The sequence below is a fragment of the Fukomys damarensis genome, unplaced genomic scaffold, assembly GCF_012274545.1.
Source record: "Fukomys damarensis isolate Sample0158 unplaced genomic scaffold, DMR_v1.0_HiC HiC_scaffold_25, whole genome shotgun sequence".
Lineage (NCBI taxonomy): Eukaryota > Metazoa > Chordata > Mammalia > Rodentia > Bathyergidae > Fukomys > Fukomys damarensis.
In genome coordinates, this window is record NW_022900937.1 from 5,570,538 (window position 1) to 5,585,857 (window position 15,320).

General features: G+C 47.9%; 1 protein-coding gene across 1 annotated transcript in view; it reads left to right on the top strand.

Moving 5' to 3' along the window:
* The window catches only part of Ppa2 (inorganic pyrophosphatase 2), a 65,162-nt gene that overhangs the window by 21,494 nt on the left and 28,348 nt on the right, over positions 1–15,320 (top strand). Inside the window, exons 5-6 of the mRNA XM_033756029.1 lie at positions 2,834–2,953; positions 11,338–11,424. Of these exons, the coding sequence (XP_033611920.1) occupies positions 2,834–2,953; positions 11,338–11,424 (207 nt within the window). The remainder of the gene's footprint in view (positions 1–2,833; positions 2,954–11,337; positions 11,425–15,320) is intronic.

Sequence of the window (15,320 nt, forward strand, 5' to 3'; positions counted from 1 at the left end):
TTTATTGCAAAAAAATAATTTATATATTCAAGGAGTCAAAAATGATACTGTGATTTATGAATACAGCATGGGAGAAGTAAGTCAGGCTAATTAACGTGCATATCATCTCAAATTCTTGTTTTTTGTGTGAGGACATTTGAGATTCACTCTCTCAGCAGTTTTGAAATGTGCAATATGTCATTCTCAAAAACAAAAGCAAAGGAAAAACAACCATGCCCTCCTGTCACAGATTTTGTGTGTTTTGACCACAGCCACCTCTGCACCTATGACCACTGCTGTACTCTGCTTCTTTTTAAAACATTTAAATGTATTTTAACTGATACATAAAACTCTAACATTGCACATAGTCGCAGATGTCTGTGATATTTTGACACATCGTATACATTCTGTAATGTTGAAATCAAGTGTCTGTTTCCTCAGTTATCAGTAATGCCTTTATGGAAAAAGCTTTCCAGGACCTGTCTTCTGGCTGCTCCAGTCTATGCTGTCTGCGGTCACCGTGCCATGCGGTAGCGCAGCAGACTCCTGTCTGCCCCTTTCCCCGCTGTCCTTGTACCCTGCCTGGCCGCTGTCACCTGCATTCCCCTTGGAGTTCCCCGAGACTCCACCCTGAGTGAGCCTTGCGCTGTCCTGTACCTGGTTTATCTTATCCAGCGTAGGGCTCTCTGGCCTGTCCATGCTGTCGCAGGCAGTGGCCCACAGGGTCCCTGCACCACAGCTTTATCCATGATAGCAGCGGGGCCTAGGTTGCTGCCGTCTCCGGGCTCTCGCGACTAGAGCCGCTGAGGTGTGCCGGGTGTCCCTGCACTGTCATCCTGTTCCTGTCTCGTGCTCTGTCCTGCAGTGCAGCCGCTGATCAGTGGCCATTCTAGGCTGGGGTGTTGGAGGAAGCTGCATTCCCTTCCATAATGGCTGCGTGAAGACGCTGCGTCCCCCTGTGGAAGGCCTGCCTTTGCTCCGTCTTGCCAGTGCCTGGCATCTGTCTTGATAGTCAGCGTTCTTACGGGTGAGGGGATGCCTCCCTGGGTTCTGATCTGCATTTCATTGATGCTAGTCAGGTTGGTCACCTTTTCACGTACCTCTTAGCAGTTCATGTTGTGCTTTCTTTTAAGAAATGTCTACACAGTTCTCTTGTCCTTTCGGTACCGGGGATTGAACTCAGGACCTTGTGCTTGTGGAGGGGGCACCACTGAGCTAAATCCCCGGCCCTCTAGTCCACTTTTGAATCAGGGTGCTTTTCTACTGTTGACTTTTTGGAGTCCTTATATATTCTGGTACTGACCCCGTAAGATATATGGGTTGTAGTGTTCCTTCCTGTTCTGTATGCTGGCTCTGCGCTCTGTTGATTGTTTCCTTTGCTGTGCAGAGCCTTTTAATTTTGATGTAATCCCATTTATCTGTTCTTGCTGTTGTTGCCTGTGCTTTTAGGGTCCAAAAACTCATTACCTAGACTGATGTGCGGTTTTCTCCTTGTCTTTTGTTTTTATAAGTAATAGTTTAATAGCTTCTGGTTTTACGTTTTTAAGTTTGTGATCCATTTTGTGTTGGTTTTTGTGTACCTGTGAGGTGCCAGAGTGCATCTTCATTCTTGTGCGTGTGAATGCCTTGCTTTCCCAATGCCACTGGTCGAAGACTGCTTTTTCCCGCTGTGTATTATCGGCCCCTTAGTGGAAAGTCAGTTGAGCGCACACAGCTGGCTTGTTTCTGGCCTTGTCACTCAGTGTGCCCGAATTTCTTGCTGGTCCCATGCTGGGGTTTTGTTTTTGTTTTTGGCTTTTTTTGTTTGTTGTTTTTCCGGCACTGGGGATCGAACTCAGGACCTTTCATTTTCGAGGCAGGTGCAGTGAGTCCCATGCTGTTTTGTAGTTGGTTTGAAATCACATTTGTTGCCTTGATTGTTCAGGGTTTATTTGTGGCTCCATCTGACCTTTAGGGTTGATGTTTGTACTGCCATGTTTAATGTGGGACTTTGGAGTTTTGATAAGGATTGTGTGGAACTCGGTTCACAGAACTTTGAGTAATGTGCCCACATGAGCGTGAGTGGGGCGTATCTTCCCACTCATTCCTGTCTCTGATTTCTTTCATTGATGTTTTATAGCTTTCAGTGTACAGCTCTTTCTCTTCCTTGATTAAATTTATTTAGAGTATTTTAAAGTTGTTATTGTTGTTACTGTAAATGGAATTGTTCTCTTGATTTCTTGTTTAGTTTGTTGTTAGGGTATGGAAATGCTGTTGAATTTGTGTCCTGCAACTTTACTGTGATTATTTATTCTGTGTGTGTATGTGTTATCAGCTAACATTAATGATTTTGTTTTATCCTTTCCTATTTGCATTCCTCTTACTTCTTTCTCCTGCCTAATTGCTGTGGCCCAGGCTCCCAAGACCTTGCTGGATAAGGGCAGCAGGAGGGCACCTCCTTGATTAGCTTCAGATCTGACAGGAAAGATTTCAGTCTTTCACCGAGAGTTTGGTGAAAATCTTCACGTTAACGTTGTTGTCAAAGATTCTGGCTAATAAAACACCCAAGATGAATAACCAAAAGCCAGTTGATTAATCTTAATCCTATTGCTACTTCAGTCATTTTATTATTTGTGTTAGAAATAATGAAGTGCCCAAATATATAACCGAATGTTTCCTTACCAGGTAATTTCTTACACAGTGCTATGAATTAGTAATAAGAGCTGGTTTAATTTATTTTAAAGCACCTTTGGTCATTAAGTTGGACTGTGAATATTTTGGCTGAAAATGGCAAATTTAAAATACCTCTTGGATGTAGAATTAATCATTGCCCATGTTCCTCTCGCTTTCCCCTTTTCCCCCATGACCTGCTCAGATTGCCACAGAGGAGCCCCTGAACCCCATTAAGCAGGACATGAAGCGTGACAAGCCACGCTACGTGGCCAACGTCTTTCCCCACAAGGGTTACATCTGGAATTACGGCGCCCTCCCCCAGGTAACATTGGGCTTCTAATGGTCAGACTTTCCTGTCTCCTGAAGAAAATTGACTTGTAAATCCTGTGAACTGCTTGAATTTAAATTGGTTCCAAGGACATGTCGGATGGAGAGATTTGTCAATTTTAAAAATTTTAACGTGTGGTTTTATTGTATCAGTAAATTGTGTTTCACGCCGTATTTATGTCTGCACTCAGTTTCCTCGCGTCGGGTCGCGGGCATCATGTCTGGCACTTTGAGCACATTCCCTTTTCTTGGTTTGGCTGTTGTGTCAGTGAAAACTCTGCAGCAAGGCTCTCTGTGTAGCTGCCCTTTCGTTTTACCTTCACGCACTCTGGTAGATGCTAACTTTTTAAAGCTCTAACTGATGGATCTTTCTAGTAATTAATTTTTTTTAACTCCTCGTGAACTGAGTTAGATAACTATAGCTTTATTATTCACCGTCATGAGTTTGTAATTTTTAAGTGGAAAACGATAAAAATAAGGAAAATCAAGGCTAAAAGACAGTAAGGCGCACGTTCTGGCTGGGGATTCCGCTTACTCTTTGCTCCTCTCCCTTCCGGGCCATTTGTTTCCCATCCATGTTGTGTCCCCCAGAGCAGCAGCAGCTCTGCAAAACTCAGCTAGGTCGGATCCAAAGTCTGGGACGGGGGACCCGGAAGTGCTTGCCTTCATGTTCCTCACACCCATCAGACCCTCCATCTGTCTGGAGAGTGAAGTTTTATTTATGAATGTTAATATTCCACGTGAAATTCCGAGGTGCTGTGGGGAACCGTCTGGGGCGCAGGGGAGGGAGCCTGGCTTTGCAGAACCAGGACCGACACTGCGGTGAGGAAAAACTGGCAGGAAGAAGAGAAGCTGCTGCTGGCCCGGGAGGGGGTTGGGGGAGGACTGTGGAGCTGGGTTGGGCAGAGCAGCTGGGGAACTCAGGGCCCAGCGTGCTCATTTCCTTAACCGTCCGCTAGGGTTTGTGAGCGGGCGGGGAAGCAGGTGTGCAGCCCACAGAGTCCGGAGACCAGGCCAGCGACGAAAGGCGGATGGTAAGGAACGGGGAGACGCGAGGGGCGGATGAAGAAGGGATCCAGACCTGTTGTGCGCACACACCAGCTCCACGCCGGAGGAGCATGAGCTGCAGACAGGGACTCATAAAAAATGAGCAGAAATAATTGAATAAACTGGTGCAACTCAGAAAAAAAGGACCAAAGTGGCACCGTGAGGCCCGAGGATGTGGCTTTGGAGCAGATGCCATTCACCCGGTGAGCCGAGCTGTGAGACCTGGGCTTTCCCTCCTTCCTCGGGGAGCAGGGAGCGCGAAGGCCCCACTGCTGCCGAGATCAGCGTCCAGGCTCCCGGATCGCAGTCCAGGTGGGACCAGTGGCGGGCACCCGACCTGGCCCCTTTTCTCAGGTTGTCCACAGCCAGTCGGGGTGATCACTGGCGAAGTCGTGGGTGCACAGCTCTCTACTGGGTGTGACTTTACAGAGGAGGACCCGGGGAGCCCTCCGCCTGATGACGGAGGCCGGCAGGGAGGCTCCTGCAGCTTTCTGTTTGAGCTCCCCGGAGTTCCCTGCCCCTCGGCTGTGTGCGTGCCTTCCAGGTGGGCCTGTCCACTGTGGTCTCAGCTTGGGAGGTGCAGTGGTTTTTCTCTTAGTCACACCCAGTAATGTGACAATAATCTCTTCATGATTTCTGCCGCGTCTGTAACCCATCCCTCCATCCAACTCAGAGGCGATGTTCTATTTGTTTACTTACTTATTTTTGAGACAGGGTCTCACTGTATAGTCCAGGCTGGTCTCAAACTTACAGTGATCCTCTTGCCTCAGCCTCGTGAGTGCTGGGATTACAGACTGTGTTTTGCTACCACGTCCAGTACAAGAGTGATGTCTTAAAAATAAAATCTGGTACTGGTTTTCCCATACAGGAACACTCCAAGGGCCTCCTGTTACCAAGAGGATAAAACATAAATTCTTACCACGGCCCCAGCCCACATGACGGCCCTCCCCCTTCGTCACTTCCTCTCCTCTGCCCGGTCTCCGGGTCTCCAATCTCCAGGCCTCCACGGCACTACTCCTCCCTTGGACCCACGTTTCCGGAGTGCTTGGTGCTTTTGCTCTAAGTCCGGGAGCAGGAGCAGCATCCGAAGTGACAGCACCCTCTGGAAGGATTCTTCTGGGCAGAGACAGAACCCCAGGGACTCGGTCAGCCAGTCGATGGGGACAGGGCTGCGCACTCAGGGTGGGGGGACCCTCCCGGAGGGGTTGTTGGGCGGAGAGCCTGAAGGAGGCCAGGAGCAGGAAAAGCAGCAGAGTGGGAAGGGGCCGGCCCAGGGGATGCGGCCAAGATGCCCAGTGCGGAGAGGGTGCTGGTTGGCAGTGGACGGAGCTCTCTGGGTCTCTGAGACGTGGACTGACCTTCATGTCTACCTGCAAACACACGCTCTAGATGGTATCCGTGGGTTGTCTACCCTTCCCCACGCATGCACCCACTTGCCTGCTAAAGTGTCCCAGTCATCTTCATCATGACATCCACCAGAGTTTCTTTAAAACATTTGACCAGCCAGGCGTGGTGGCACACACCTGTAATTGCAGCATTTGGGTGGCTGAGGCGGGAGGATCGCCTGGAGTTCAAGGTCAGCCTGGACTATGTAGTGAAACCATGACTCAAAACCAAAACTGAGAGAAGCTTGACCCTGCTTCCTGAACTCTACGGTTCCTGCTTCTGTGCTTTACTTTTCTCCTTTACATCACACCTTTACAGGTTACCAAATTGTAACCTGCTGGATAGTTCAGTTATTTGTCATGTTTATTGTGTTTTCTCCTGGGTGAAACGCAGACTTCCTGAGAACCAGCGTTCCATCTGTTTTGTCGATGGATCTGTCCCATTCACCAGCTGAACACCTGGCAGTGAGGAGATGAGTAAATATTTGGATTCTGAATAAATGGGTGCTGCTCATGTGCGTTGGTTTCATAGGTGCAGGAGGATATCAGATCTTGTGGTTCCCCTGGAATTTGTCTTGGAACAGGTAGAAATCTGTAGAGAGCAGTTACCAAGCCAGCTGCTTGGAGGACATTTATTTAACAGGATTCTGTCCACGGAGAAATCTCTCCACGTAGCCGTGACTCATCACTGCGCCCTCGTTATTTGAGACATTTCACCATCAAATTCTTAATAACTTTTCCCATAGTGCTTTGCTGCAAGGTTTAGTTGGTAAAAGTCACGTTGTGCACAGGTTGCGGGTCCTGCAGTGTTAACGTCTACGAGTGAGTGTGTAGCGCGTGTCTGGATGATATTGAAGGACTACGCTCTTTAGATTCAGAGTTTCTTCAGTTTTACTGTGATACTGATGTGTTTGTTATAAACCCGGTTCTTTGGCCCCAAATAGGATGGACTGTCGTTTATTAGTTTGAGACAGGGACTGGGTGGTCTCTCCCCTCGCCCAGGCACTCGGTCGGGGTGAGGAAGGAGAAGGTCAGGCAAAGGTCAGAGTGTAGCTGGGCCAGGCCCTCGGTAGTCCGGACTCCTTCGTGGTCTCGGGTGGCTCCGTGGTCACTGCTCACGTGGGCTGCACAGGGAAGGGACTGGCGGGGGAGGAAGGACAGGTACCAGTGGAGCAGCGCTCACTGCCTTGGATAACCAGCTTAAGAAGGAACCCTGTGTGGACGGCTTCGTAAGTCAGAGATTTTTAGAGCCCCGAGGGCCGGAGCGTGGTGATTATAATATAGATTATAAGCTGATAATCTCCAACTCTTGCACAGAGGTAAGTGAGGCTTGTTTTAGGCTAGATCAATAAGGTATTGATTCAGATTTATTCATTTTATATGTGTATGGTCATCTGTATGACAGCAGTATGATCAAAAATATGGAGAATGTTTCAAAAGTCTTTCAAAAATATATATTACAGTAAAACACATTCTCAGAATACTCCCTCTCGCTTCAAACAGTGACTTTAGTTGGCAAGCCCTCCATAGTAGGCTTACTTTCTCATTTTTACTCATTTAAGATTGGTTCAACCTTTACTGCCTCAGGTTTGCAGGATGTATGTGTGCAAATAAAGCCTCTGCCTTTGTGGAACTTGCATCGTGTAATGAAGACCCTGGTGTGATTGAAAAATATGGCGGATGTCTGCAATTTTTAAGAAACTTTATCACCGTAAAAGACATTTCCCTGAGTCCTCCTCAAAATCCCCCTCCTGGTTTTGGACATTTATCTCGTGGTTCTCGCCACTTTGTGAAGCAGACCTGGATGCCCTTTGTCCTGAGTGTCTTTCGTTACGCTGTCGTGGCTGCCTCGATGTCCTCAGTGGGTTCAGATGTCTCCCTCTCACGGTCATTTTGACTTTGGGAAGAGCCGGAAGTGACTCGGTGCCAGATCCGGCGAATGAGTGAACGAGGTGGGCGGAGACAGCATCTGCCTTTCGGTTGGACGGAACTCCGTGCAGCACTCGCTGTACGTTTTGATCACAACTCACAAAGCCCTCAGGAAAGAGGACTCCAGAGCCGCTTCAGAGAGTGGCGAGGATGGTGGGGTGCGTGTGTTCGAAGGGAGAGGCAAGACTTTGAGGAGTAATAATGGCAGTGTATCTTTTGCTATACATTTTTTTAAAACGAGCACTCATTTTTCATCATCCCTTATCTTTATTTTTCTATTGATAGGCTTTTTGTACTTTTTAATGCCTTTCTTGAGTTCATGCTAAATTTTTTCTGCATATATAGGTACACACTTATGAGTCAAATTGAGTTGTATGCATATTTCACTAAGTATTTCCAAATTGTTTACCAAAAGAAGTTGTATCAATTTAGACTCCTACCAGCATATACATATGTGGTTCCAAGTGTCGTACTTCCTGTCTAGTATTGGGGATTGTCAGATTTTTTAAAATTTGTTGAAACAGTGTTGCATTGTGGTTTTAATTTGTTTCCCTGATTAGCATCTTTTACAAATTTGGAAGTTAGTCATCTTGCTTTTTCTTTGAGTTACCTGTTCATGTCTTCAGCCCATTTTCACCTCTCGCCTGTTTTTTTACTAAGTCACAGAAGTTATTTCTATATGGAAGACATTAACTGCCTCTCACTTTTGTGAGAACCTGTGTTTATTTAGGTGTTGAACTTCCTCCTCTTGGTGTACTGCTTTGTTGCGCTGCCTAGTGATGTACCTAAACTTCCACAAGAGGGCGCGCTGTCAAAGTTTTAAATTGGTTACCATTTCCTGTCCAATGGAAGTTATTCTATATTTTCAAGTTAAATTTTAGGTCACTTAGTGTATACCTCTTAATTGCAATAACACTGAAACCTGTAGATGTAGGAGAGGCAGAGGTAGTAGAAAGAACCAGTATGATATTTTTGCTGGTACGGAAAATCTTGAAGAAGTGGCCTTATAATAAAAATATGGTATAGCCGAGGAACTTGCAGTTGTACACACACTACTTCAACAGTAGGAACTGAGGTGATGGACATAATTACAAGTACAGCTCGGAGGGTGTAAACACCCAGCAAACCTACAAACACACCCACCAAAACTGAATTGAGTTCGAGTTACGGGAAGGCAGCGTTTGTCTCAGTGTAAGGAAAGACTTTCTCAAAATGAAAAGCAGTCACCATGGGCTGAGTTAGTTCACCGGTTTCCAATCTTCTGGTTCTGGTAGCGAATGTGCCGACCTTGTGAGAACTGAGAATCCCAGGGGTCCAGGGCTGGGGTGCATCTGTCTTGAGTTGAGCCGTCCCTGTCATCGCCGACGACGCTGGAGTCCAGTCATTTTGTCACTGCAGTTTGTGGCTCAGGTGGGGCTAGAAGGGTGCCAGCTTCATGTAGGCCGGGATGAGTTGTAGCGGGTCGCGTTTTCCTCTCCGGGAGTAGGGGTACAGTTGGGGGCCCGTCAAGGGAAGAGGGCCGTGGATGCCTGGTTTTCTGGCCCTTAATACCCGATCTCACATTGCTGGCCCAGTGTGGCTCGCAGAGCTGCACCACCGACTGCCCTGGCCTCGGGGTATCGGCTGTGACCTGTGCATCTCTGTCCTGGCCCACAGCGGCCCTGGCTGGAGAGTGCTCTGTGGGAGCAGGTGCCAGATAGTGGGTGGCAGGGGAAAGCAGAAGTAGAGGGGGACTTGGGAAAGACAGAGTCTGCAAGGATTCGGAGACCAAGAGAGACAGGAGAGGAGAGGAGCATAAAATAACATTCACCATTGTCAGATGAGGTTGGACGTCATAAATGATGATTAGCGACGTGCGAGACTGGGCACGGTGAGCACGTTCCCACCGTCCTGAGCCCCCGTGCACGTGCACGACCGTCCCTTCCTGTGGCTCGCACCATGGGCGGTGCAGACGGACCCAGTCATTCTACTGGTCCCTGTGCACATCTGCGTAACAAGAAGTCGGTAAAGTGTTCTAAATCGAGGTAGCCACTTGGATTCAAAAGTGTACTGCCCAAATATAAATACTAACTAATGCTATTCATACCAATTATAGATTAGTACAATAATTAACAAATACATTGACTGCATAAAAGAGATGTATTTATATTTGTGGATTTCTTTAAAACATTTTATACACAAAAGCGGCTGATTTCCACAGAGTGCACAAAAGATCATAATGCATTTGGCCACAGAATTTTTGATACTGTTCTTTATGTCACCTGTGTGTACTTCTGGCCAGTTCTAAATAAGCTTCTATAAAATGAAGTGTTTTTTTCAAGTAATTTGCACCTGGGGAGTTTCTTCATGGGTTAATAGCTTATCCCCAATTGATTCTCTAAGTTTCAACATGGAGAACTCACAAGTGCCCGGTCGCTGGGGTCACAGATGAGCTGTCCTGCGGGTTCTTATGCTGTTTCAGTGTTTCCCTTAAGGAAATGCAACACGAAAAGCTCTGATCTGCTAAATTGGTGCCTTTCTTTGTGTCGTTGTCATCCAAGATCCTGAGAAGTGGCAGCAGCCGCCTGGTGGGACGGTCATACGTGTGCGTGTGTCACCCGTGGTCCAGGCCAGTGAGAGCAGTGGGGCACAAACAGGAGCCACCCGGCAGCGAGACACACTAATCCTGGTCCCGCCGTGGACATACTGAACTCTGCTTCATTTTATGCGTCTTTACTATACAGTCCTCACAGAGTTAATGTGTATCATGTAAATTATGTGCTTAGGAAGTGACTCTCACCTGTAACCAGTGCGCAAGGTCAGCAGTTATGGTTACTCTTTATTTTATTATTAGCATCAGTATTTGGGGTAGTAAAAGCTTATTGAGCCTGATATTTTAAACATTGGTTGAGTTCAGGGCCAGAGATTTGGCTCAGTGGCGCCGCGCCTGCCTCTTATGCACAAGGTCCTGAGTTTGATCCCAGGTACAAAAAAAAATTAGGTAAGTTCATTCCTAGCTGTACAATAATTAGGACTAGAAGGGAAATATTGGAGTTTCTGTCCATTTTTAGTTCTGTGCATAAAATTAGACAAACTAACGTCGGATCATCCAAAGTGCAAGGTAATAGTGCTGAGCTGAATCTTGAGCTGATGCGGTTTTTGTACCCCTTATGATGTAAATTCATGGCAGATCGCTTTAGGAAACTTCTGCAGCTCCATTCGGGAGCTTTTGGAATGGGGTAGACCCTGTGCCGCTGCTGCTGCAGGCTGTTTGTATCACTGAAAACTCTGATGGGTTCGCCCTCCCTGGCCTAGGGGTTTTAACCCGGATGGAAAACTTCCACTGTGCTGTTCCTTTGTAAATGTGCAAGGTGCATTTCCCAGCTCGTGGGGTAATCTTGGTAAGAAACTGAGGAGGTGACATTTTTGCATATTTTTTGTCAAGATCTGGAGATGTGATGAAAAAAATAGATTTTATTTATTTATTTTTTTATTTTTTTTGTGGACCGAAATGAGCAAAATCGTGTTCTTCTTTTTCGGTGCTGTACGAAGTCCTGATGTTTAGTTTAAGAAGGGAGAACAGTGTCTACTCACAGACGCCCCTTAGAGGATGGGATGTTTCCTTACAGACAGAAAGCTTGGCCCTGGTGCTGTCAGAGAATCCTCGAGTGACAGCGGCCCCAGGCAAGGCCATTGTGGAAGCCCAGAAACCGGGGCAGGGATGGCGGCAGCGTCTACACCGAGAGCTGAGAGTAAGCCGGTGTAGACACTGACCATCCTGAAAGATGGGTCTGCCTGCAAGCACCACCCACTTGGAGATGAGGTCACAGGACAAGCGGGGACAGGAGAGGAAGCTTCTAGATCAGCCCTCTCGCCAGGGCTGGGATGTCCTGTCCTGAGGACCTCAAGGCCGGCTGATTTCTGAGACTCTTCCCTCGCCTAGCCGCCTGTAAAACTTGGTGATCCTGTGGAAAGATTTCGACGCATTCCAGTGCCTATTAACCTACAGTTCTGACTTTTTATTTTTCATTTCTTTTAGACCTGGGAAGACCCTCATCACAAAGACAAGGACACCGGCTGCTGCGGGGATAATGACCCTATTGATGTTTGCGAAATCGGCTCCAAGGTTTGTTTTATAGACAGTGTTAGCTCCATCGGATAGTGGGTTTGTTTTATGCGTGGCCTGAACTATTGTCATAGCCTCAGGTTCTTTTCAGAGTTGAAGGCTGTGATCCCTGTGCTCCTTGGTCTCTGTTGTTCTGTGCTCTCTCACGCCGGGGGTTGCTGTCCCGCAGCAAGTGCCAGCGAGCCCACGGCCCGACTTCTTAAGAACAGCCCATTCACACACACGTCTATCTGTGCCGTCTGCACTGCAGCCACAGTCGGGGTGGCCAGAGCCTCCCGTATTTGCTCTGCGGTCCTTCGTAGGACGTTTGCAGTGCCTGTCTTAGCGTCTGTGCCACTGTCCGGACAGAAGCTCCACTCCGGTGGCAGCTGCCTGCTGTGCTTCTCTCCTGTGTGCCTGCTCCCGGGTTGGCCCGTCCTGCGGGCAGCAGCGAATCCTGCCCGCCCGAGCGAGGTCGCTCCTTCTCAGTCCAGCCCATCCTTGGCCGCCTTCCGTCCTCACTGCTCTGACTCTGCTGTCCTTGCTCTCTGCGGACAGTGCCCTCTTCCTTCGCCCTCTCCCAGCGGAGCCGGCGCCTCTGTCTCTTGGGGATCTTAGCCTTTCTCTTTCCTGTGTTCACCAGGGCATGGTTGAAGCTGACCACAAACTTCATTGTGCTCTTCCTTTGTAGAAGGCGTTGTGCATTTCATAGCCGATGGGGTAAACTTGCCAGTAGGCAGAACAGTTGACATATGCGTGTTTTGTGCAGACCTCACGATCTGACCCGGTGCCTCCCATTTCCCCTGGAATCTCCAGCGCTCTGTGAGAGTTTCGCTCTCATTGAGGCCTCTGTGACTTTCCATCTGCCAAACCCAACACACTGGTCTTTTGGGCTTGGCTTCGAGCTTGCTTTGCCTGGCCTGGATTCTGTGTAACGTCCTACATGTGCTCTGCTGTTCTGGCGCCTCCTCTCCCTCCAGCAGCTCCGTCTTCTGCCTGTTCCTCAGGTGCCGGCTGGAGGGTGCCCCGCCCCACTTCCTGTGGCCTCTGCGGAGCTGCCACCTCCTCCTGTGACCCTGTCCCTCAGAGTCCTGGCTTTGCTCTCAGACGAATGACCCTGACCTATGTCCTCACGCCCTGCCTCTAATATTACAGACATGTTTACAGTTTACACATAAGTCCTGGCACATAGTGTTGAGTACATGGCTACTAAAATCTGTTAACTAGTTATTGTTTTGTGTACATGCAGTATTGATGTAAGTGATGACATGAGGATACTTCAAAATATTGTGAGATACAGGAGAAATTCTCATGGACCAAGAGCTGTCTACCACGAGCAGGGAAGGCAGCCTCAAATGGTACAGTGAGCGAAGTCATACAAAATAAACACTGAATTCCAGGGCATTCTAAAGTTTGTTCTAAAACTTAGAAAATTCAAGTTATAATGGAATTAAAATCCAGCACGAATCTTCTCACACAGTCCTGGTATCCTGGTACCTTATACTGTTTATATCTTTCTGTGGTTATCTTTCCATGTTTTCTTCATCATTGGACAAATATATAAACATTTTTAGTTTATTAGGCATTTTTTCCAGTTTATTTCGTGTTGTACAATCGACACAGATAAAGCCATTTTCATGAGCACAGCTTTTCCTTTTTCGTTTCTTTTGGGATAACTTCATTTCTTGGGGAGAATTTCCAATATGGCGCCCAAAGATGTCTGCCCATAGCCCTGGAGCATGAGAAAGGGTGGCTGTGCCGGGTTGTCCAGGTAGCCCAGGGCAACTACATGAGCCTGAAGAGTGTCCTCTGGCTGGGGACAGAAAGAAGCCTAAGGCACTGTTGCTGGTGTGAAGGCAGAGACAGCTGGGGGTAGGGGACGTGTGGCCCCAGAGCCGACCCTGCTTGACACCCAGCAAATGAACAGCGACCCGGATCCCCGGAAGGGGAGTCTCCCTTGATTCTGGCTTTGTGACACTGAGCAAAGAAGGAAGCCACCATGCTGTGCCTGGACTTCTGATGCATGGAAACCGTGAAAGAACAAACTTCAACCATTTGGGCCTTTCAGTCACTTGGCACAGCAGTGGAAACCATATTTCAAGTTGGCAGGCTTTAAGCAGGTTTATTCCCTTTGTTTTCTTGGGTTGATGGGGCCCAGGTGAGTCTCCCTCATTCAGACCTTGGTCAGTGTGGAGCTTCTTGTCCTAGACCCAGGTATGCAGTGAGCACTGGGAAGGCATGCGCAGAGGAGCCCATGTGGCGACCAGAAGGGGACATTGGTGCCCGCAGGCATCCTCTCTGCCACTTCCCATTCTGTTTTCTCAGTAACCCTGGCAAAGTGGACTTCCCTGTGCAGGACATGTCCTGTAAACGACGGCATAGAATGTGTGACCTTCCGTGTCTGGCTTCTTGGGCTTATCACACTCTAGGTTCATCCAGTTGTGGCACTTTTAGCTGTTGTTCTGACTACTGCTGCTAGAAACATTGTATACAAGCTTGTGTTTGGATACTTTGTTTCATTTATGTCCCCTAGGAGTAGAATTGCTGGTCATGTGGTAATTCCAGCTTTGGCCTTTGGAGGAGCAAACAAGCTGTTTTCTATAGCATTTTATAGTCCTATCCACAGCCTCGCCATCGTTGACTGTTTGTTGGGGTCTTTGTTGTTGTTATTGTTTGTTTTTAATAACGGTGGTTCTGGTGGGTGTAAAATTATATTGTAGTTAACTTTTAACTCAAGTTTGTATGTCGTATGTCACCTAAGTCAAATGTGGTGCTTATGTAGAAAAGCAATCAATGTATTTGTTGGAGTTGTGGTTCAGGTGTGATGTTTTCCCCAGCTTTGCTGGGGTACAGTGGACAGATAATAAGCTGCACACGGTGGAAGTGTGCACATCTGAGACCAGAGCCAAGACAGCACCTCCACTCCCTGCCCCGCGGGGGCGCTCGGTCTCCCCTCTCCACACCCGGAAGGAGCCGAGCTTTGGCTCCGGGCTGGCCTGGGCCCCAGATCTGCGTGCCAGGCTCTGTGTCCTTCCTGAGATGCGGGTGGCGTTGTGTCACAGGCACTGAGAAAGATGAAATGCGCAGGCCGTGGCCAGGGCCCACCTCTCCGAGTCTGGTGAAGGCTCCTGTCTTCTCCTCCTTTGCTCTTTCTGTTCTTCCTCCTGCCCCTTCCACTACCCAACGTAGAGAACCCACTTTGACCTTGTCCGGACCGCCCGTATCGAAGGGTCGTACCTGTTTTCTGACTTCTCTGTCCCTGCGTCCTCTGATCGTATTCTCTGCTGGAGACCCCTCCTGACTCTTCTGCCTGGCGCAGGGCAGTGGCCTTTGAGCCGAGAGTGGCGTTCACAGTGTCATAGTGTTGATCTCACCTTTAAACTCACACGTGAATTGTCTGCCAGTGTTTGAGCCTGACCTCGTGTGTGTGTGTGTGTGTGTGTGTGTGTGTGTGTGTGTCCCAAACAAGACTGTAGACCTTTGAGAATGGAGTTTTTGCATACAAAGTGCTTACAATACAATGCTTAGTACTTAGGAGAGGCCACACTCAGGAGGATCTGCTTAATATAATCATGTCTGTTTCACACAAGTGAGATTTCAGTTTAGTTTGTACAATCGTATTAGTCTGTTGTGTAAACTATAGCTTCACACAGACTTATATTAAGATCTTAGGGTCATTTTGCAAATGTTATGAAAGAATTCATTCCACTTTATGGTTTAAAATCATTTTTTTGTCACCTAAGTGTGATGTGCATACGTAATACCAGCACCCTGGGAGGCTAAGGCGGGAGGATTGCAAGTTTGAACCCAGTCTGGGCAGCTTAATGAGACCATGTCTCAAAATAGAAAAAAGCAGAGGAGCTGGGTGTGTAGCTCACTTCCTAGTTCCACCAAAAAAAAAAAAAAAAAAAAAAAAA